At 45.5% G+C, this 21,845-nt stretch overlaps 8 protein-coding genes across 8 annotated transcripts; 5 read left to right on the top strand and 3 right to left on the bottom strand. All coding sequences in view use genetic code 12, as the record gives it.

Moving 5' to 3' along the window:
* Window positions 1–272: 272 nt before the first annotated feature.
* On the bottom strand, window positions 273–2,720 carry NTH1 (alpha,alpha-trehalase NTH1; the record flags this gene model as incomplete). Its single annotated transcript, XM_025484635.1, has 1 exon — window positions 273–2,720. The coding sequence occupies one exon, from the start codon at window positions 2,718–2,720 to the stop codon at window positions 273–275; it is 2,448 nt and encodes an 815-aa protein (XP_025339566.1).
* Window positions 2,721–5,687: 2,967 nt separating this feature from the next.
* MDH1 (malate dehydrogenase) lies at window positions 5,688–6,695 on the top strand (the record flags this gene model as incomplete). The annotated part of the gene is made up of 1 exon (XM_025484634.1): window positions 5,688–6,695. The coding sequence occupies one exon, from the start codon at window positions 5,688–5,690 to the stop codon at window positions 6,693–6,695; it is 1,008 nt and encodes a 335-aa protein (XP_025339565.1).
* A 556-nt stretch (window positions 6,696–7,251) lies between these two features.
* Window positions 7,252–10,494, top strand: CRM1 (exportin; the record flags this gene model as incomplete). The annotated part of the gene is made up of 1 exon (XM_025484633.1): window positions 7,252–10,494. The coding sequence occupies one exon, from the start codon at window positions 7,252–7,254 to the stop codon at window positions 10,492–10,494; it is 3,243 nt and encodes a 1,080-aa protein (XP_025339564.1).
* A 224-nt stretch (window positions 10,495–10,718) lies between these two features.
* On the top strand, window positions 10,719–11,333 carry YRB1 (Ran GTPase-binding protein; the record flags this gene model as incomplete). Its single annotated transcript, XM_025484632.1, has 1 exon — window positions 10,719–11,333. One exon carries the CDS (start codon window positions 10,719–10,721, stop codon window positions 11,331–11,333), a length of 615 nt encoding a protein of 204 aa, XP_025339563.1.
* A 478-nt stretch (window positions 11,334–11,811) lies between these two features.
* Window positions 11,812–15,533, top strand: PHO81 (Pho81p; the record flags this gene model as incomplete). The annotated part of the gene is made up of 2 exons (XM_025484631.1): window positions 11,812–15,348; window positions 15,375–15,533. The coding sequence occupies 2 exons, from the start codon at window positions 11,812–11,814 to the stop codon at window positions 15,531–15,533; spliced, it is 3,696 nt and encodes a 1,231-aa protein (XP_025339562.1).
* Window positions 15,534–15,570: 37 nt separating this feature from the next.
* Window positions 15,571–17,391, bottom strand: CXQ85_000903 (uncharacterized protein; the record flags this gene model as incomplete). Its single annotated transcript, XM_025484630.1, has 1 exon — window positions 15,571–17,391. The coding sequence occupies one exon, from the start codon at window positions 17,389–17,391 to the stop codon at window positions 15,571–15,573; it is 1,821 nt and encodes a 606-aa protein (XP_025339561.1).
* A 645-nt stretch (window positions 17,392–18,036) lies between these two features.
* On the bottom strand, window positions 18,037–19,296 carry CXQ85_000902 (alpha-ketoacid dehydrogenase kinase family protein; the record flags this gene model as incomplete). Its single annotated transcript, XM_025484629.1, has 1 exon — window positions 18,037–19,296. The coding sequence occupies one exon, from the start codon at window positions 19,294–19,296 to the stop codon at window positions 18,037–18,039; it is 1,260 nt and encodes a 419-aa protein (XP_025339560.1).
* Window positions 19,297–20,314: 1,018 nt separating this feature from the next.
* CXQ85_000901 ([Histone H3]-lysine-36 demethylase) lies at window positions 20,315–21,793 on the top strand (the record flags this gene model as incomplete). Its single annotated transcript, XM_025484628.1, has 1 exon — window positions 20,315–21,793. The coding sequence occupies one exon, from the start codon at window positions 20,315–20,317 to the stop codon at window positions 21,791–21,793; it is 1,479 nt and encodes a 492-aa protein (XP_025339559.1).
* Window positions 21,794–21,845: the final 52 nt, after the last annotated feature.

Genomic DNA, 21,845 nt, shown 5'->3' with positions numbered 1-21,845 from the left:
AGCACAATGTCCAACATTGCTGGTGTACGGGTCTGGACACTCTCGCTTCAGTACCATAGAGTGTGTTAGGCTTACGGATATATGAGGGTTTGTAACACCGCGATGATGTAATGAGACAAACAAACCTACAGCATCGGACAGAAAAAAAAAAAAAAAAGGTTTATACGTCATCTTCCGAAACATAGAAGCTAGCTCATAGTGCGTCTGGCAGTGCCGCATCGACACTGAGCATCCGCGGATAAACTGACAGAACAGGGTATGTAGTAATCTGTCTATGTGTAGAGCTCTTTCTGAGATTCGTTTAAGTTCTTCAAGAACACATCTGGTGGGATCAAGGCACCAAGACTTCTTTGTGCTTGCAAGTTCAAGAAGGTGAGCCCGAAAAGGTAACTGGCATTGACCCATCCGAAACCTTCCGTAGCCACACCCTTGAAGTCGGCACCTTGGTTGCCGTATTCTGCTGTCACACGGTGAGGAACGGCTCCCTCAAGCACATTGTATTTTTCCACGACAACACCGTTGTAGTCCACGAAGGCTCTAGTCATCATGTAAAGCCATCTATAAGCAAGGCGTCTGGCTGCTCCGTTATAGTTGTAGTTGTTCAAGCCGATCCATGCCAACATTTGTTGTGGGGCCCAGCCGAATGGGTAGTCCCATTGACGCGAAGGTCTGTTGATGCTCACCTCTCCACGAGAACTCTCTGTTCCTGACACAAGTCCTCCATCCTCTTCAAACTTCTGAAGTGAGTTACGAACAAGCTTATCGGCTTGATGCTCGCTTGCAGCGCCCGAGTACAATGGCCAGAAGCACGTAGCAGACTCATACTTGTTCTTCTTATGCTCTTTGATGTGGTAATCATAGTACATCGAGTCTTCTTCATCCCACAAGTACTCATCCATTCTCTTCTGTCGAAGTTCAGCTCTCTCGCGCCACTGTGCTGGGGTGTGGACAATGTCTGTACGAGGATCAAGCAATTCTCCACCGAAGTGTTCCTCTATAATCTTTGCAATATCAGCTTCGTACTTGTAGAGCAACGAGTTCAAATCAACAGTGGCCAAGTAAGCTGCTTTACCTTCCAATCTGTAGGACGTGTCATGACCTGATTCTCTCACGGCTCTGTCGTGCAAGAAGTACTCATCCAAAACAGGCTCATGCACTTCCTTGTTGTTGTACATATCAATGAACTCAAGTTGGGTAACTCCGTGCTTCTTCACGTAAGGTGCAAGGATAGCATTGAAGTGCGATGCCTCCGTCTCAGGAGGAACACCTTCACCTTCTGGATGGTAGCAAGAAAGGCCAGTGCGTTCGTCAAGACGTGGCTTGCAGCACCAAACAGTGTCATACTCTTTGATAGCAGCAACGGTGGCTCTCTTCAAGAAATCAAGAGCATCCTCAACGCCCCTAGGGTTGAGTTCGATAGTTCTCTCATAGACACGAAGAGCCATGTCAGTCAAGAATGGGGGCTGGGAGCGGCCCAAAAAGTATGAACGGTTGGCATTCAAGATTTTATTGTAGTAGTTGATCTCATAGATGAAGTTTTCGGTCATACCACGGGACAACTCCAAGTTTCTCTGGTCCTCGGCAGTAGCATCTAGAAGAAGACCAAGGACAATCATGTATGAGTCCCAACCGTAGAGTTCGTTGAATCTGCCACCAGGAACAACATATGGCTCGTTTAGAAGATCGCCTTTTTCATTAGGATTTGGCTTACCTTCTAAAGCCAAAAGACCAGGCTTCTTATTGATGGATTTGATGAAGTTGGCGTCGATCTTTTCTGGAAGGTACTGGACATCCAAGGTGATATCTGGGTTCTCCTCCTTGATAGTGCTAAAGTATTTGAACTGATCTTCTCTATTATGAGGCACATACAAGCGGACGGACTCAGCGTTTCTGATGAGCACGCCCTCCTCGTTTACGTACTCCTCAACGATCTTGGTGTCACGGGCCATTTCAACAATGTTATCCTTAGTGAGCTTTCTGGTGAGAGCCCTCCAGAACTGGGTCAGAATAAGACGTTTCATTCTTCTGACAGGGTTCTCACAGAGCCGCTGTTCATCCAAGATCATTTGGTTTCTGCCAAAACGTTTAGCAATGGTAAGTTCCTGAAGAAGGTTGGAAAGCTGGTAAGTACCTCTCACGGCAAACTGGTTATAACCGTTAGAGTTAGCCGTTCCCAAATTCAAGACCTTAGGGCCCAGATCCTCAATCGTGATCTGGAAATTATGGTCAGTGTCCTCGTTCTGCAAAAGCTCCTTAAGCGTCATATCAATATCGTTAATGTAGAACTTCTTAGGGGACAAGATCGACAGGTCCAAAGAAGCTCTTCTCTTGGTAATAGGTTTTTCAATCTCCACAGGCTTAGCAGGGCCTCCCAAAGAGTCCGTACTGGTAGTATCATGGTACATGGGCACAATCAGGCCTCTTCTGAGGTTCTCCACAGCCGGTGGTTGAGCCGCAGCGGTAGCCTCTGGCGTAGGAGACGTTGCCAGCGACAGGCGGTCATCAAAAGCGTCATCAGTAGACGAAGTCGACATGGTAGGCGACCGCAAACTGTTCAAGCGGTTTGTTTTCGCCTCAAACACAGAAAACGTCCTGACCCTACCAAACCGGGAGTCCTTAGGCGCCTGAGCAGGGTTAGTGCTTGCACCGTAGTAGTTTTCAGGCACATCAAACGGGTCGTCGTCACTAGACAGCGACAATCTTCTGAAAGGGTTGTTCATATCCAAATGACAAAAAAGAAGACTATGGCAAAAAAAGATGCCCAACCGAATCTCGTAAAGATTATATATACTGGGGAAACGGGACAGTAGTGACCTGGATAGGGCACGCACGCAGGCAAAAGAAAACACACACACATTGAACAAGAAGAATTCGCACTTATTTTAGGTGGGGCAGCCAGGACACCGGAGGGGCATTCCCATGGCAGGTAGATGGAAGGGATGTTTTGAAGGGATGTATTGGAAGGAGGTGTTCCCTGAGAGGTATAAAAGGAGACGATTTCCCTTGTTTTTTGCCTTTTGTTTTTTTGCTTATTCTTTTTGTCTTCGTTTTTTTGCTTTCATCTCCCTCTCCCGTGCCATCTGACGACCGCTCATCACTCGTACTTGGTTGCGGCGCTCGCAATGTCTCAAAGACTGGCTTGGCGAGGAAGTACGAAGAAACGCCATGGGCGAAAGAGCCAGTGAAATTCGAAAATTCTGGGAATGGCGTGTGAGGCGACGCTGGGGGAGGCGTTTTCCCGTGGGGCTGGGTGTGGAGATTTCATTTATTTTTTGGTTTTGGCCTTTTCGTTCTTAGTAGGTGGAGGAGGTTCATGGTTAAGCGAGGCTCACGGAACAATGGTGCAAAAGAGCCAGCAGAGGGTCTGGTTGGGGAGATTTTTCCTTGGGCATGCTTTGTTGAGGGCTATGACAATGCTGTGTTTTTGACTGTGTTTTGTCTGTGTTTTGTCTAAGTCTCTTTTCTGTACCTTGTTTGGTTCTTTGTAGTAAGGGAATGCTACGTGGACACGGCACCAGTGCCAACAAGGTTCCCTAGGGTGGATAGTATAATGGACATTCCGGAAAGGAAAAAGAAAGGCATCCGTTTCGGTTTCGATTTCGGTTTCGATTTCGGTTTGACTTGGCTAAATTGGAAAGTCCATGCACGGTTTTTCCGGTTCCGGTCCGGTTCCTTTGAACGGCTGCACTCCGAGAGGGACCAGAAAGGACCAAGAAGGGTCTAAATTAAGGGCATTGTGTTTTCTTGTTTTGGTGGATTGGTCGATTGGAGTGGCGGGGCTGCCGGGGCTGATACGGTAACACTTTGGTTTTAAGCTTTTTACTATAAGCTCTGGACTGTTAGCTGTCTATTTTGGGCGATCATGACATACTGGAAGGGGGAGATGGTTGGAGGTTTCTTTGCTTTTATAAGGAAAAGACGAGGACCACTTTTTCTTGTTTGTGGAGCCTCGCTTGGTCCACTTTTCACGTTTGTGGAGTCTCGCTTGGTTAGCACTTCGTGCAGCAGAACAGTCAAGATGTGGCTTGATTTATACGTTTTGACGCCGGGAACAATGTGATTTTGAAGGTCTATTGAGTAAGAAGTTGTTGACGTTTTCAATAAGGTGATGCTGGTTACACGAAGATAGTTGGTGGGGTTAAGTGTCTCTTGGAGGTGACTTCATGGACGGTTCTGAGTGTGGTTAGTTTTCTCCTAACTGACACGTCCTAGGTAGAGGTCCAGACGTTGCAAGACGGCTTCTGCCGTCTAGTGTTGTCTTCTGGACATCTGAACTGTGATTATTGAACTTTCTCTAAAGATATGTGGTGCTACATTTGAAGTACTTTTACTTGGGCTGCCAGACATCTCTCCGCCTCTGAACTTCCGCTATCATACTGGTGTTCAGCAGAAGGTAGAAGTACAGTAAATTGTAGAAAAATGGTCCTGGTGCTTCGTTTGTCATCTAATTTATCATAACTGTGACAACCAATGCTGGACTCGTGAAGATAGCTGGAATCCTTACCAAGGTCGTTTGGAAAATTAGCATCCACAGTAAGAGAACAGCAAACAGCGAACAACGTATCTCTTCTAGGGTCCTTGTTCCCGTTGAATGGCTGGTTAGAATGGTTAGTTACAGTCGTTCTACCAGTCGTTAGTAACTGCGGTTGACAGAGGGTACTAGTTACCCCATAAGTACTTGACAAGATGGTACTAATATTGGAATCTACCTCTTATACCTCAGAGTAGATAAATCGGGTACCACTCTAACTTCAGGCCCAAATTTCCGTAACTAAAGCATTTGTGGTATCCTACCTATATGCTCGTAAGACCATTACCAGCCCACCAACTAGACCCGGTAAGACCCCAACGGTGAACCCATAGACCACCAGTCTTCTTCTACAACTCCACCCATAGTCTTAGTTCCACCAGAAATTTTACCTCCACCTCCACTACACTTCCTACCCTTCTTCTTCCAGCGAACCTCCCACCCCATAACCAGTACCACACCCAACCCCATACTCACACTACCAGAGCACCTCCCCTCCCCCAATCCACCACCAAACACTACCACCATAACTTAACGCCATTCTCTCAACTCCACTTCCCTAACTCCCCCACCACTTCCCCCAATTCACTCCCTCCAACGCTCTTTCCTTAACGCCATACCGCCCGGTGTTAGAGTTTTGGGCCTTTGGGGTTTTTTCGCAGCCACCTCTGACGCAGACCGGCAGAATGCTTCTACCTTCCAGCAACCAAAACTGGCCCATACTTAACGTGCCTTCACAGACTGGACCCAGCTCCCGCCAGACCATCACCCACAAAAAGACGTGGCCTTTTACTTGAAGGGTGAAAAGTAGTGGGCATTGCCTAGATTGCTCTATGCCTGTCTGCCTCTCTGCCTCTGAACTCCCTCAACCAATCAAAAGCTGCTTTTTCAATTGTCCCTGCCACACCTGTCAAAACCAGCCCAGTTTATCCGAACATTTCTCCTTCCTTCTCTAACCAAAACGTCTTTAACCGCCCGGCCAGAACCGGATCCTCCCAGCGTTTCCTCGGGCCCGGGCGCCCGGAGCTTTCTGTTTGCCCCATGTGCACCTGGCGCGGGTTCCCCAGTTTCTGGGGGCCCCTTCCCTATATAAGGCACCCCGGATCCACTTTTTTCGCCCCAACTCTCGAGTTATATACATATTTTTTTCTGAATAATCATGGTTAAGGTTACTGTTTGTGGTGCTGCCGGTGGTATCGGTCAGCCATTGTCGCTCCTTTTGAAGCTCAATCCTCAGGTCACTGAATTGTCTCTCTTTGACGTTGTTAACGTGCCTGGTGTTGGTGCTGACTTGTCTCACATTAACACTGACGCCACCACCAAGTCTTTCTTGCCTTCTTCCAAGGAGGACAAGACTGCTCTTGCTGAGTCACTCAAGGGCTCCGACCTTGTTATCATCCCAGCTGGTGTCCCAAGAAAGCCTGGTATGACCAGAGACGACTTGTTCAACATCAATGCTTCCATTGTCAAGGGTTTGGCTGAGGGCATTGCCGAGAACGCTCCAAAGGCCTTTGTGTTGATCATCTCCAACCCTGTCAACTCCACCGTTCCAATTGTCGCCGAGACCTTGAAGGCCAAGGGCGTGTTTGACCCTGCTCGTTTGTTCGGTGTCACCACCTTGGACATTGTCCGTGCCAACACCTTCATTTCTCAGCTCTACCCATCTGAGACCAAGCCAACTGACTTTGAAATCAGAGTCGTTGGTGGCCACTCTGGCGAGACCATTGTGCCATTGTACTCGTTGGGCGCCAAGTCCCACTACGACAAGTTGTCTGCTGAGCAGAAGAAGGAATTGATCAACCGTGTCCAGTTTGGTGGTGACGAGGTTGTCAAGGCCAAGGATGGTGCAGGCTCCGCCACCTTGTCCATGGCTTTCGCTGGTTACCGTTTGGCCGAATCTCTCTTGAAGGCTGCTGCCGGTGAGGACGTTACCGAGTGTACTTTCCTCTACTTGGACTCTTCCATCAAGGGTGCTTCCGAGGCCAAGAAGTTGGTCAACAACTTGGACTTCTTCTCTCTTCCAGTTAAGTTGAGTAAGAGCGGTATTGCCTCTGTTGAGTACGATGTCTTGGAGAAGGCCAGCGACGACGAGAAGAAGTTGTTGGAAGTTGCCATTGACCAATTGTCCAAGAACATTGAGAAGGGTGTTGCCTTTGCCACTAAATAAGCGTGTGCCCCTCCCTTTAAAATAAACAATACATTTTCACATATACTAACTACTGCCATAATCGTAGAGAATGCTCTGTGTTGATGTCTATCACCTGCATACCCACACTTCGGGTACCCTAGCCGCTGCGGGCTATCTAAATGTATGTCCCCTTCGTGGTTTTTGTGCCGCGCACGACTTCTCAATTCGTTTTCTATCTTGTTTCTATATAACCAATCCACCCTCTTCGAGCTAATTCACCCCAATCCCTTCCAACACGCAGCACCCATTGCGTAATACGAAGTATGTCATTTCTTATATTCCTGCTAAATCTGAGCTTGTTCCATTTTCACCGATATATCACCTCGGCGTTCGTGTCCGAGGGTCTCGGTCGTCATGTTATCATTTGAAGATCTTCGATTGTTTTATGTTATTTTTATTCCCTTGGAGGATCTTTTTGTTGATTATTAAATATGCCCAGATTTACCAGAAATCATCACTTTTGTGTAGATTACTAACCATCCAGCTTGTGGCAAACCACCGAACTTCCTCAACTATACAGAAAAAGTTCAGTACTATGGAGGGGATTCTCGACTTCTCCAAAGATCTCGATCTCGACTTGTTCGATAAAGTCGTAGAAACTTTTTACAAGAGTGGCCCTGATCAACGACAAGCACAGCTTGTGCTCAACCAGTTCCAGGAGAACCCTGACTCGTGGAAGCGTGCTGATGCTATTCTTTCTCTGTCGAAGAATGCCCAGTCCAAGTACATTGCATTGTCATGCTTGAACAAGTTGATTCAGTACAGATGGAAGACGATTCCTGAGACTGAGAGAGTGGGTATCAGAAACTTTATTGTGGATATGATCATTGCCTTGTGTGATGATGAACAGATTTTCAAGAGTGAGAGAGCACTTATCAACAAGATCGATTTGACCTTGGTGTCTGTGTTGAAGCAAGAATGGCCTCACAACTGGCCACAGTTTATTCCTGAGATTGTCATGAGCTCTAGATCCTCATTTAATGTTTGTGAGAACAACATGATCATCTTGAAGTTGATGAGTGAGGAGGTGTTCGACTTCTCTCAGGAGTCCATGACCCAGGCTAAAGCCAACAACTTAAAATTGAGCTTGAAGGCCGAGTTCGAGCAGATCTTCAAGTTGTGTTACGAAATTTTAGACAAGACTAACAAGGTCTCCTTGATCGTTGCTACCCTTAATGCCCTTTTAAGGTACATCCACTGGATTCCTTTAAACTACATCTTTGAAACTGACCTTTTACACTTGTTGACCAACAAATTCTTGGCTCCAGCCGATACAAGAGCCATCACCCTCAAGTGTTTGACCGAAGTGTCCAGTTTAGTTTCTCCTGCTAACGAGGAGAAGTTTGTATCTTTCTTCCAGGCTTCTATGGAGAAGATTGTCACCATTGTTCCTTTAAACACTGGTACGAGTCTCAAGAAGTCTTACCTGGTTGCTAACTCTGACGACCAGTCTTTCTTGCAAGATTTGGCTATGTTCTTATGCACGTTTTTGCATAACCACCTTCTGGCTCTAGAACTGGCCGATGGCTTGAAGGAGCTACTTCTCATCTCCTTGGAGTACTTAATTGAACTTTCCAGAATCGAAGAGCGTGAGTTGTTCAAGACGTGTTTGGATTTCTGGACTGGCTTCGTCCAAGGTTTGTTCGAAGAAATCCAAAACTTGCCTGCTAATGAGTTGAGTCCATTGATGCAACTTTCATATGGCTCTTCTTTGCGTCCTTCTTCCAACGGTGCTCCAGACCCAGCAGTCTTGGCCAAGTTCCCATTGAGACAGCACAAATATGCAAGCATCCTCTCGAAATTGAGGTTAGTCATTATTGAGAACATGGTCAGACCAGAGGAAGTCTTGATTGTTGAAAACGATGAGGGCGAAATTGTTAGAGAATTCGTCAAAGAGAGTGATACTATTCAATTGTACAAGTCTATGAGAGAAGTTCTTGTGTACTTGACGCATTCAGATGTCGTTGACACACAGAACATCATGGAAGAGAAGCTCGCAAGACAGATCGACGAGAGTGAGTGGTCGTGGCAAAACATCAATACCTTATGTTGGGCCATTGGTTCTATTTCTGGTACGATGAACGAGGACATGGAAAAGCGTTTCCTTGTTGGCGTCATCAAGGATTTGTTGTCTTTGACTGATTTAAAGAGAGGCAAGGACAACAAGGCCGTCGTCGCATCTAATATCATGTACATTGTTGGCCAATACCCCAGGTTCTTGAAGGCTCATTGGAAGTTCTTGAAGACCGTTGTCAACAAGTTGTTTGAGTTTATGCACGAGTCTCACGAGGGTGTCCAAGATATGGCGTGTGATACCTTCATCAAGATTACAACTAAATGTAAGAGACATTTCGTCGTTACCCAACCGGCTGAGTCGGAGCCATTTATTGTTGAGATTATCCGCAACATTCAATCCATCACCGAAGATTTGCTGCCCCAGCAGGTGCATACTTTCTACGAAGCCTGCGGTATCATTGTCAGCGCACAGACCCAAAAGGACGCTCGTGACAAGCTTTTAGGAGACTTAATGTCCTTGCCAAACGTTGCATGGAAGGCTATTGTCGAAAGAGCTGCCCAAGACTCCACTTTGTTGGTGGACAGTGAGAATGTCAAGATCATCGCCAATATCATCAAGACTAATGTGGCTGTATGTAAGGCTATGGGTCCAGGATTCTATTCTCAACTTGGTTTGATGTATGTTGATATGTTGTCATTGTACAAGGCTGTCAGTGAAATGATCTCCAACTTGGTTGCATCTGAAGGTGTCATTGCTACAAAGACTCCTAAGGTTAGAGGTTTGAGAACCATCAAAAAGGAGATTTTGAAGATGATTGAAACGTACATCAACCAGGCGGACAACTTGGATGAGATTGTCCGTGATCTCTCGCAACCTTTGTTCTCTGCTGTTTTGGGAGACTACAAATCTAACGTTCCAGATGCTCGTGATGCTGAAGTGTTGAACTGTATGACTGCATTGGTCTCTAAGGTTGGCCACATGATTCCATCCGGTGTCTTTCTCATACTTCAAAATGTCTTTGAATGCACCCTTGACATGATCAAGAATGATTTTGTCGAATATCCTGAGCATAGAGTTGAGTACTACAAGTTGTTGAAGGAGATCAATTCTAAATGTTTTGAAGCTTTGTTGCAACTTTCAGGTGAGGCTTTCCAGTTGTTGATCAATGCCTCTCTCTGGGCTTTAAGACACAACAACAGGGAGGTCGAAGAGAACGGTTTGTCGTTGACCATTGAGTTGATTGAGAACGTTGAGAAACTTGGAAGTACTCCTTTCACCAAGGTTTTCTACGAGAACTTTTACTTCCAAATTCTTTCAGACACCTTCTACGTGTTGACGCAACCAGACCACAAATCTGGTTTCAACTACCAGGCACAACTCCTCGCACAACTACTTCACCTCGTTGAAGATGGTGTTATCAAGGAACCCTTGTATCCACCAGGACAAGCCGCTGAGGGAACTACCAACTCTCAGTACCTCAAGGAATACTTGGGTAACTCGTTATCATCTGCATTCGAAAACTTGCAAAGAGATCAGCTCGTGAACTTCTTGAATGTGTTGACTGGCGTATACAAAGACCTAGACAAGTTCAAGGGTACGTTAAGAGATTTCCTTGTTCAGATCAAGGAATTCGGTGGAGACGCCACAGACTACCTTTACGCTGAAGACAAGGAGCTCGAGAAGCAGGAACAGAACAGAATCAAGAGAGAGAAGGATCTCAAGGTTGCCGGATTGATCAAGCCATCCGAAATGGACGACTAAGTCAACTAAAGAAAAACCTATTACAAAAAAAAAATTACTATAGGCGTTGCCAAACATACAATTGAGCAAAAACATGAGCTGAATTTTTACATATATAAGGAATTATCAGAAAAGCACCTAGACAGTAGTCGATGTAGTATGTCGTGCGCGCGACATGGAAGGTGAAGGAAAAAGTTTCCATAGAAGACATCCACAATCACAACCTCTTCAAACAAAGATATATAATGTCTGCCGAAGATACCAAACCAAAGGCTGAGGAGTCCTCTGCTCCATCTGGCGTTCCTACATCGAATGTGTTCTCCATGTTCGGAGCCAAGAAGGAGAAGAAGGAAGATGACAAGGAGGAGCTGAAGGAGGAAGACAAGAAGGAAGAAAAGAAGGAAAAGAAGGACGACGATGATGCCGCCGATGAAGAGGAGGCCGACGTCCACTTTGAGCCATTGGTCCACTTGGAAAAGGTTGATGTGAAGACCAACGAGGAGGACGAGGATGTCGTATTCAAGGTGCGTGCTAAGTTATTCAGATTCCACGGTGACACCAAGGAATGGAAAGAGAGAGGTACAGGAGATGTCAAGTTCTTGAAGCATAAGACCAGCGGCAAGACCAGAGTCGTCATGAGAAGAGACAAGACATTGAAGATCTGTGCCAACCACTTGATCCAGCCAGACTACGAATTGAAGGCCAACATTGGTTCTGACAGATCGTGGGTGTACACTGTCGCTGCCGACGTTTCTGAGGGAGAGCCAGAGGCTCAGACCTTGGCCATCAGATTCGGCAACAAGGAGAACGCAGACAAGTTCAAGGAGCATTTCGACAAGGCCAAGGAAGAGGCTAAGTAGGGAAGGTGAATGGAAAAAGCAAAAATGTATAGAATTCACGCCAAAGGAAGAAGCTAATTAGCAAATCAACAAAAATTAAGCAGTAAAGGTCTGTAGTAACGGTCTTTGTAGTTTACCCATGATAATGACATGAGTGAGGCTTTTGCAAGGTAGTGTCAGAAGTAGACAAAAACCAGGCAAACCAGGTAAAAACCACCTATTCGAAAAAAATCCAAAGCCCAACACTATCTCCCCATTTGACCAAAGTCATCACCAAAAATCCAAATCCTTATATAAAAACCTCCGAAACCCTCCAAACATCCCCCAGCCAGCCCAGTACCCACCATTTGCACCCATTCGCGGTACCGGTGATTTTCTCTCCACAATACACTAAAACCGTTTCGCAGCCTCCCGGTCCACGTGGTTTTGGAAGACTACTTATCGATAAATTATCGCCTGCCAGCCGAAGTTTTCCGCTTTAAAGCTCTTTTCCTAAAACATGAAGTTTGGAAAGTACTTGGCCTCTCGCCAGCTTGAGCTCCCCGAGTACTCGGGCCATTTCATCGACTACAAGGCGTTGAAGAAGCTCATCAAGCAGTTGGGTGGAGGCATCGACTTGGCCAACACGGAGCCCACCAGCCAGTTCCAGATCCAGCAGAAGCTCAAGGATAACAAGGCGAGTTTCTTTTTTAGGGTGGAGCGTGAATTGGATAAGGTGAATCTGTTTTACTTGGAGAAGCAGGCCAATATGGCGATCAACTTGGACCTTTTGATTATGAAGAAGGAGGAGCTTCTTACCAAGTCTTCAGAAATGGCTCTGGACCCGTCGGTGAGCTCTTCGGCGCTCAATTTCAAGAACTCCATCTTGTTTCTTAATTTGTACCAGAACTTTAAGAAGATCCACCAGGACTTGCTTCGTTTGCAGCAGTTCATTGAGTTGAACGAGCAGGGGTTTCTGAAGGTGGTGAAGAAATGGGATAAACGGTCCAAGTCTCATACGAAGGAGCTTTTCTTGCAAACTGCCGTTAGCGTGCAGCCTGTGTTCCATAAGAATGAGATCAACGAGCTCTCTGACTTGGTGATTCAGTCGCTTTTCGACTTGGAGTCTATCATGGACGGCGACTATTCAGTGTTGGAGAACTACAGGGGTAGAAGGCTGGTCCTGGCTCCATCCAATTACTCGGAGGTCATTGCCAGACACAGCTCGATATCTGGAATTGACCAACAGGACATCAGTCTGGATAAGGCTTCCTTCAGTCCTACGTTCCCCAATTCTCGTCACAACTCATTTACTGGTTTCCATACGTCTGAGATTGATGAACTCTATTCAAGTTTTGTGAACGTTGCCACGCTTAAAGATACTGATGTGTCGGTCTTGAACAGATGGATCGAGAAAGTGAGATCCTCCTCTAAGGGTCCTCATGGCGAAGCTGCTTCCAAGTACAAGTTTTCCAAGATCTTCCTACTCGCTATTAGCAACCTCAAAATCTGTGACACTTTCCTTAAAACGTTCCTTGACCTTATCAACTACGATATTGACTTTGAGTTAAGCTCCGAGGATTTTAATAACAACAAGTCCCTTGTCCATGAATGTGTTTCTATCCAGCCAGTATCTGCCTCTGAGGAGCATCAACATGTTAGTATTAACAACGGTGTGAAAGTTGTCACTTCTGTGGATAACGTCGACCATTCCAGAGTTTTTATTATCGAGTACATCATACAGAACCTTTCTCCAGAAGCCTTGGGCAGGCTTTTGATCCGCAAGGATATGAATGGTAGAACTTGTCTTCATTATGCTTCCCAAAATAGCTGCATTGAGCTTTTGACCCTCCTTCTACCTCACTTCCCAAAAAGTCACCTTGACGACCTTGACAACGAATCGATGTCAGCATTGCTTCTTGCCATCAAACACAACAATTTCGATATTATCAAAAGTTTGGTCCAGCATGGCAGCAACAGGTATCCTGTTACCAATGAGTCGAAGTTACAGTATCTTCCTGTGAACTACGCTTGTAAGTTCGGTGACTATCAGACGGTGGAATATTTATTACGTTGCGACGATACTAGTCCAGAAATGATCAATCAACAAGATGTGGAGGGCCTTTTCCCATTACACGTAATTGCCCGTTCAGGAAACTATGCCTTGATCAAACTTCTATCTGAATTTGGAGCTGCTGTGAATCAGCTAGATGGCTTAAACAAGTGGCCTCCGCTTTTCTACGCAGCATCTGAAGGCCATGTCAAGACTACAGAAGAGTTAATTAAATTTGGCGCTAAGCTTGATATTGTGGATGAAGATGGTTACAATGTATTGTACTACTGCGTTATTGAAGGTCACATTGGTGTACTTAACCATATTTTGTCTTACAGAAAGGACATAGCGAAGGAGGAAAAGAGGGCTGGAGCAGACATCACTATGGACTCTATTCCTGAAAGCTCGCTTCCTAGGCACAAACCTTTCCAAGATGGTTCGGTGACCATCCTTGATGAAGAGGAGGATTCTGAAGATAGCGGTGACATTGAAAAGAATGTCGACCTGATCCCTCACTTGGAGTTGCCTCCTCCAATTCTTCCTCTTAGAAGATACGGACACAATTTCTTGGAGCAAAAAGTTTTAATTGAACTTATTTTCTCCAACGAGAAGGGATCTATCAATTTGTTCAACTCTGCCACGGGCCTCCAACCCGGTAGAATAACCATCACATCCAATATCTCAGACATTGTCCCTAGAAACATTTTACTTCCTACAAACGGCGGAGATAAAGAAACAACGAGCTGCATTTTCCAGACTGAAGTGGATTCGTTGAACGAATTCAGAATTGACTTTGAGATTTTCCCCAAGTTCGGTACCCGTCTTATTGCCAAAACTACCGCCTTGAATTTGAAACAGATTGATACGTCGTCCCTCGAATTCAATTCGACTGTTCTTCCGCTTTTTGACTTGCGTTTGAGGAACATTGGTGAACTTAAGTTCAACTACCAGCTTATTTTCCCATTTTCAGGCACTTTGCTTGAGACAACGAAATATGACACCTACTGGAAGTCGTCTACCAGTTTCGTCAAAAATAAGCCCACCAACAAGCTCAATGGACAGGGTTTGTCGCCTAACAACTTCTTGTCTCCTTCTAACATCAACAATGCTCAGACAGATGGAAAAGGAAGCAATGGGGCTGTTGGAAACCAGGTCACCCTGGCTACTGCCCCTGGCGCCAAATCTAATTCTTCGTTTGTTACTGCCACCTCTCTTTCTGGTGATTACTTGCGGATCAAAGTTTGTCTTCTTAACGATGGCTCACCATTTGTATGTCCTCACTGGTCAATTGCTGTCGCTGATAATGTCGAGCTTCTTTTACCCAACTTGACTTTTGAACAGTTGACGACGATATCGTCAAGTCTATTCGATTACGAAAAGATCATCAATGATCTTTCAAAGATGACGGTTAAGGATATCGGTCTTATAAAGAAGCTTTTGAGGATTATCTACCTCCCTCTTGATACATTTTTGAACGTTCTTAGTACCGATATCAGATGCAGCATCGAGCTTGTTTTCCCTTCACTTTACGAATTGGACCGCATCCCATTTGCTGGCAACATTCAACTGAACCTCAATACTTTCATTGACCTCACATTGAACAGTGTATTTAATCACATAAGAGCAGTGAAGGTGAATTCTAGAAATGGGGCTAGTCGCTCTTTAATATTCCTTTCGTCTAATTCGATCGTTTGCAAGATCTTGAATTGGAAGCAACCAAACTTCCCTGTTTTCTTGATCATGAACGGAATCGTCTACAACAATTCTGCTGGCGTTTTTGAGGCACATTCTGCAAATGGTCTACCAATTGACGGACCACAAGTCGACAAAGACGATCAGCATGGCTTCAATGGCCTGAACCATAACGCAAAAACAACAACGCCTGAAAGACAGCTCACGGCTAACGATCAAGAGCTTACCGTGAGATCAATCAAAGACGCCGTTAACTTTACCATAGACAATAACCTCATCGGTGTCATCACTTCCATCCACTTACTTGACCTTGTACCTAAGCTTATTCCATTAATCAGATCCAGGGCTTGGTCTTGGTCGCATCAAATGACATTATGGACCCAGATAGCAGTTCTGATTTCTTGTCGAAGGAATTGGATATCTACAGCAGGACTGAGATTAATGGCTTAAGATTTGACGATGTTCTCAGTTTCAAGGAAGAAACTGATAGGATCTAAGTATTACATATATAACATAAGAAAACTATAAAATTGTCTACCTTCTTCTTCTAGGTGGAGGGGGAGGTGGAGGTGGAGCCTTCTTTACCTTTGCCTTCCGCTGCCTAGCATTAAGTTTTTCTGCTGATTTCTCCTTCAGGAGTGGTGGTTTTCCTTCCAAATACTCCTTAGGTAAATCCAAGAGATGCTCTGCGTGAGCAGCAGCGAATGTAGCGAAAGGATCTTCAGAAGCAGAATTGCTTGACTTCTGTAAAAAGACATTGCCATTATTAGCCGAAAACATAGAGTCCTTGTCCAGACGAGGCTTCTCAAGCTGTTCGTTGTGGGATTTTGTGTGCAAATTGTAATCGTCCTTGTTAGATGCTCTGACGGAGGCCACTCGCGTGAAAGATAAAGAGTCTGTCGAGGCATTATTTTCTGATGAAACCAACTTGATATTGGCAATCTTGGAGACTGTGGAAGCCACCGAGCTCAAACTATCTGAACTAGCATTTCTACTGGAACTCAACAGCTGGTTAACTCGTGGTCCCACGGTGCATCTCTTGACCCAAGGAATATTCAAACACTTTGTAGCTGACTTGACGATGGATGCTAAGTCCTTGGTTTTCAGTGATGCGTCCAGCGAGGAAGTGTCGTATGCCTTGGAATCACAATTAATCACAACATTTCGAAGTGTCTCAATTATCTCATGAGGTTTGTAAGGAGGATTAAGTTCCGATAATTGAGAGAACACAAGTAATGGGTTCAACACTTTCAAGTATGTGAGGGCAAGAATGCAATTCTCTTTGGGCTCCTCGGGCAGGTAATCGAGGTCATTAAGTTCACGAAGAATGATATCAAGAAGAATCTTCACGTCGTTGAGGTAAGGCAACTTGGCTGAGAATGATGATGTAAAAACGGAATAGAGGAACTTGAGCATCAAAATCTTAATGATGCTAGACTCCTCTCTATTAAGGTGGTAGACCAACAAGTTCGTGAAGCCACAGAGCACGTTGATCCCTTTGCGGTTGACCAGCAAACCGTCAAAGACCTTGTTTTTCAGATGTGTGCAAGATAAGCTTTTCATTAGGTATTGTTCGTTTATGAGGAGAAGAAGCTTGAACTCCTCGTAGGCCACGAGTTTTTCCTCGTCTTCGAAATCGTCGTATGTGACATCATACTCGTTGAAATTATCGTTCGAAGTGAGATCTGCAATAAGTGTGGGGATCAAGGGACTTTTCGTCAATGAGTCGAATTCCTCGTCTGAAAGAAGCACCACTTTATAAAGGTACTGGAAAATAACGTCACAATTGAACTTGAGCAACACATACGCTGCGTGGGAAGACGATGAAGAGGTAATGTGCTTGTTGATGACGTTGCCAACCACCTGAACTATACCAAGCGAACGCAACGTAGTCACGAATTCCTTATCAGAAATGTGATCCGAGAAGATTGTGCCCATCACAGGATCATCCTTTGCTTTAAACGTAAGAAGCAACGTCACCAGAAGCAATGTCTTAAAGTTGTTCACCTCACCATTAGGGTCAGCCCCAGCGTCACTAAGCACCGAGAGCAAACTGAGCATCTTGCCCATACACAAGCCAAAGTTCTTGGTAAACAAGTTCAGGCGAAGCAAGTCAAGCGCCAACACCGAACACACATGGTAGATTTCCAGCTCGGTCTGCAAATGGTCCACGGCAGCTTTGAGATACGTGGAGAGACTCTGGTTGCACTCTGTGGGGTCGCTGTTTATTAGCAAATGACGACACAGCGAACGCACCCGTTCGAGGGGCGGCACGGCGATCTGCGAGCAGAAAGTGTCGAACGAAGGTGGCATCGGCTTGAAGTCGTCACCCCGGTGGGAGGAAGCTTCGAACATGTGGTGAGAATCTGAGCAAGAGATTGGGCTTGTAACCAGGTGAGGCTGGAGTGCGGGTCCAGTAAGCAGGCAGACAGGAAAGCCAGGAACAGAGGGAAAGTGGAACAAGAGACAAGAAAATAAATGAGGCAAGGGGAGGGTTCGATTTGGGTAACAATAACGAAACGGTGGGGAGGATAAGCTGGTGGAGGCGATGCAAATCAGGTTTAGCGGGTTGGCTGAGTTGGGTGGTTGGTGGAAGGCAGATCTGAGGGCTGGTAGCTGGTGGGTCTGCATTAACTGTATGGGTGCAATACCGAGATCGCAATAGGTACAGCCGTGGAGGGGCAGTAATGGGAAAGACAAGTAAGGAAAAAGATAGACATTCCAGCCTATTGGGGCTCGGAATTTGCCTGTGAACTTTCCGTCGTTTGCTCAAAACCTGCTATTTTTCCATCCAAGGCTCGGCGCTGGCTGGTATTATTCTGCTCTTTTTTTTCTTTGCATTCGCAGCCACTTCTCGATTTAGCCAGATCCGCATCTGCCTCGCAGCCATCATTTCTTGTCATCCAGAGACTCACAGTCAGCCCCATCCACACAGTCAACCCCATCGTATAAAGTCTAAATAAGTTCAAAAGTTGATTTGTTCTTTGTCTTTTGGTTGGATTACGATCCAACGGTCTTGAGGTAGACGTCGGTACCCCAGCCGTAGTATGATTGGACGCTAAGCAGGCCTTTCTCTGGCTCCTGGGCGCCGCCATCAAGCGTATCGTTGAATATTTCAATGTAGTTCTTCAGAAGAGGCAAGCCGTACCCCATACCTGCAACGGTGTTTCCAGCCTCGCCTGGTGGAACATTAAGCGTCTTGTAACTGTCTCCCTCGCCAGACTCGTACGTTGAAAACGAATAGTCAAACACATGGTTCAAGGCTTGAGGTACAATTCCCTTACCTTTGTCTCTGATTCTCATCTCCATGTACGAAGGTGAGTCGCTGGTGGAAACCGTCACCTGGACGGGATCAGAAACATGGTTCTCAATGTGAGCTCTAAACGAGTTCTTGAAGAGCTCCATCAAGATATAGTCTAAATGGTATTCAATGTAAGGGAATATGATAGGCTCTTCAGAGTTCTTCGAGATATCAGGTTCATCCTTCAGAGTCCAGAAGTTTGGAGGATGAAGGTTAGTGTCGATTTTGACCTTCACGCTTTGATCGTATTTCATGAGACAGATATCGTTGACGAGCTCTGCATTTCTCTTGATCACTTCCCTGATATTGAGGGGCTTGACAATACCATTGTATGGGCTTCCTTCTTCGTAAGTGCCATTGGCAAACGAATCCGTAAGAGATATTTGCTGATGAGCGATAAGACGCATGCTGACTCTTTCCCTCAAATGTTCATCAAGAAAGGTCTTTACTTTATCCACAGAAAGCAAATGCAACACTTCACTGAAGCCCTTGGACAAGGTAGGCAAGGCATCTGCATGTACATCCATAAAACTTTGTAGAACATCAGATCTGAGTTTTTGCGTTTCTTCCATCGTACATGGAGGATGAAGAGATGCTGTAAGCAACACAGACATTGTCTTTAAGTATGTGTTGTATGACTCTGAGATGGATGGATTGAGCATCACCAAGTACGGAAGGTCTCTGAAATGACGCAAGCGACGAGCATTGTAAGCTAGCAACATTTCAATTGTCTCTCTGGCACTTTGAAGGATATATGTGGAATTGAGTTTTTCAGATTGCTCCAAGATCGTCAGAATGGAGAGTTTCGTCAAGGGTTCACTGGCATAGTGATGTATGAGTCTTTCCAACGACGATCGAACCTTATACTCTTGAAGAAACTTCTGTCTCGGGTCAGCAGACGAGTATGCTCTTGCTATATTGACTGAAACAGGACTTAGGCGTTTAATTGAGCGAAGCATGGTTCTGGATGATAACGGTGAAGCTTAAATTGATGTGCGAGAGCAAGCAGATGATCAATGCCTTCGGTCAATATATGGAGGGGGAAACTAGTGACTGACAGAAAAGATGAGTTTTGTATGTCGATATGAATGTCTGGTGAAGGTTAGTTGTGGTTGGTGGTGGAACGCCAGTGTAGTAGCATGAGTAATAGTAGATCGGTAAAGCTCACAAGCTGCCGGAACACCGGGTGGACTGAGTGTGGGGGAATGTTCCACGCCAAGGTGGTAGAAGAATGGTGATAGGGAAGGGAGGAATGGGAGAGTTTTAAGAGGTTTTTTTGAGTCGAAGAAATTGAATTTCTAGGTTTGGGGTTCTTTGGTGGAGTGGTCATAGATGAGGTCCAGGTGAGGTCAATTCGAGGAAGAGAGACAGAAGAAGTGGAATGAAAATTTTTGTTTTGAAGTGATTAATGATTGGGATTGAGGTTTATAGAGTTTAGGTTGATGGTGATAACAGTGACATTCAAATTCTAGATTATAGATTGGCAGTTAGATGTCTAAGTCTTATCTATGGCCATTAGTAGGTGGATACACATACTGTCAGAACAGGAAGCATGAAAGTAAGAAAAACAGAAAATAATGACAAGGTAGTCCTTCCTTTTACAACTCATTTATTTCATTCGATTGCTTTTCCAGATTCCAATAAATGTCTGAAAATAGTGGTCTCCATTGGATGTCTTTCCATCTTCTCATCACACGAGCAGTGACATCTAAGGGTCCACCAACTAACCAGAACTTTCACTAAAAGATGCAAATAAAATAGGACGATATCATTCAACCTCTATTAATTCAACTAAATCCTTTTCCTTCCCTTCCTACTTCCCCACCCTTCCCACCATCACTCTTCACCACCATTTTGCACCCATTCACCGGTCCGGCACGCCTACTCAGACCACTACTAAGTGCGAATGCACCAACCTAAACCTCTAGACTAACCTACTACTACTTCACCTGAATAGCCCTATTCTCGATCCCAAAAATGCCTGATTCGACGGATCTGTGCCCCAATTGTCCAGATACGCCTCCTTCAGATACTGAAGACATCAACTGGATCCAGTGCGATATCTGTCGCCAGTGGTTCCATACTACATGTATAGGAACCAAGGAAGAGGATATAGCCGAGATTGCCTCGTACCACTGTGCCAAATGTGCTAAGAAACATGGGCCCTCGCAGCTACGAAGGCTCCTGAAACGTGCTAGGGTGAAGATTGACTATGTGGCGCTAGATCAGGGCGAGACGTTTGCAGTCGATAAGAGCGTGCATCCTCATGTTCCCAGCTTTAAGGAATTCGGGCCTGAGGTGGACCCAAAGGCGAAGAAACAGGTTTATGTTGATATTTTGGCTAGTGACGAGCTTACCAAGGAGTATGTCTTGGCTACTGGTTTGCCTAGACCGGTTTTGGTGCCTCGAGTGGTGCCTGAAGAAGCTGGAATGAGCCTACCGTGTAAGCGTGAGGACGTGACTGTCTCCTGGATTGCTTCTTTGGTTGGCGAAGAAGAGTCTGTTGAAGTTATGGACGTTCTTTCTCAGCAAAGTGAATCGCCAGGATGGAACTTGGGCCAGTGGAAGAAGTACTTCTACATGCGTGAGAAAGACCGTATTCGGAACGTGATTTCGCTCGAAGTGTCTGATGTTAAGGGTCTTGGCGATATATTCGTGAGGCCACAAATGGTACGAGACATGGATCTTGTGGATAAGGTTTGGCTGCAAAATGACACCGATGAGGAGAGACCTAAGGTCACCACGTACTGTCTAATGTCAATTGCTGGTTCGTATACAGACTTCCACATCGACTTCAGCGGGACGCCCGTCTACTATACAATTTGCCATGGCAGCAAGACCTTCCTCATGTACCCGCCCACCAAAGAGAACCTCGAATTATACACCAGCTGGTGCAAAGAACCACAGCAAAACTTCACCTGGTTCGGCACTTACAGCAAAAGAATCAATGGCAAGAAACTAATACCCTCTGGAGGTTTCAAGGTTAACCTTGCAGAAGGTGACCTCTTCATAATACCAAGCGGCTGGATCCACTCGGTCTATACTCCGCAGGATTCCGTTATCATAGGCGGCAACTACCTCACCGTGAAAGATATCCCCATGCACTTGCAGATCTATAATATTGAAAAAACCACCGGCGTCCCCCTGCGCTACAGATTCCCCAAATTCAACCGTGTCTTGTGGCTTACCAGCTATTACTATTTAAACCACCAGGAGGAGTTTCTACAAGACTGTCTTTCCAAGGGCGCGGCGAAACCAAACATGCATCTGTCTGAGGCTTTGCAGCTGGCCAGCCAAATAATATATACACTTGTGGCCCACTTGACTGAACATTACGAGCTCGGGAAAACGAAACCGGTGGCCAAAAAGGCAATTCCAACAGCTATAATCGGCAAAGACGTTCCACAGTTTTTGGAAAAACTCAACAAGTGGGCTGCCCAGATACCAAGCGTTTAACGCGCAGACTGTCCCACAGTAATAATTTCATGTATCTGATTTTCCTGCACTG

Source organism: Candidozyma haemuli, assembly GCF_002926055.2.
Source record: "Candidozyma haemuli strain B11899 chromosome Unknown B_2014730914, whole genome shotgun sequence".
In the NCBI taxonomy this organism is placed as follows: Eukaryota; Fungi; Ascomycota; class Pichiomycetes; order Serinales; family Metschnikowiaceae; genus Candidozyma; species Candidozyma haemuli.
This window is presented reverse-complemented; position numbering and strand designations above follow the sequence as displayed.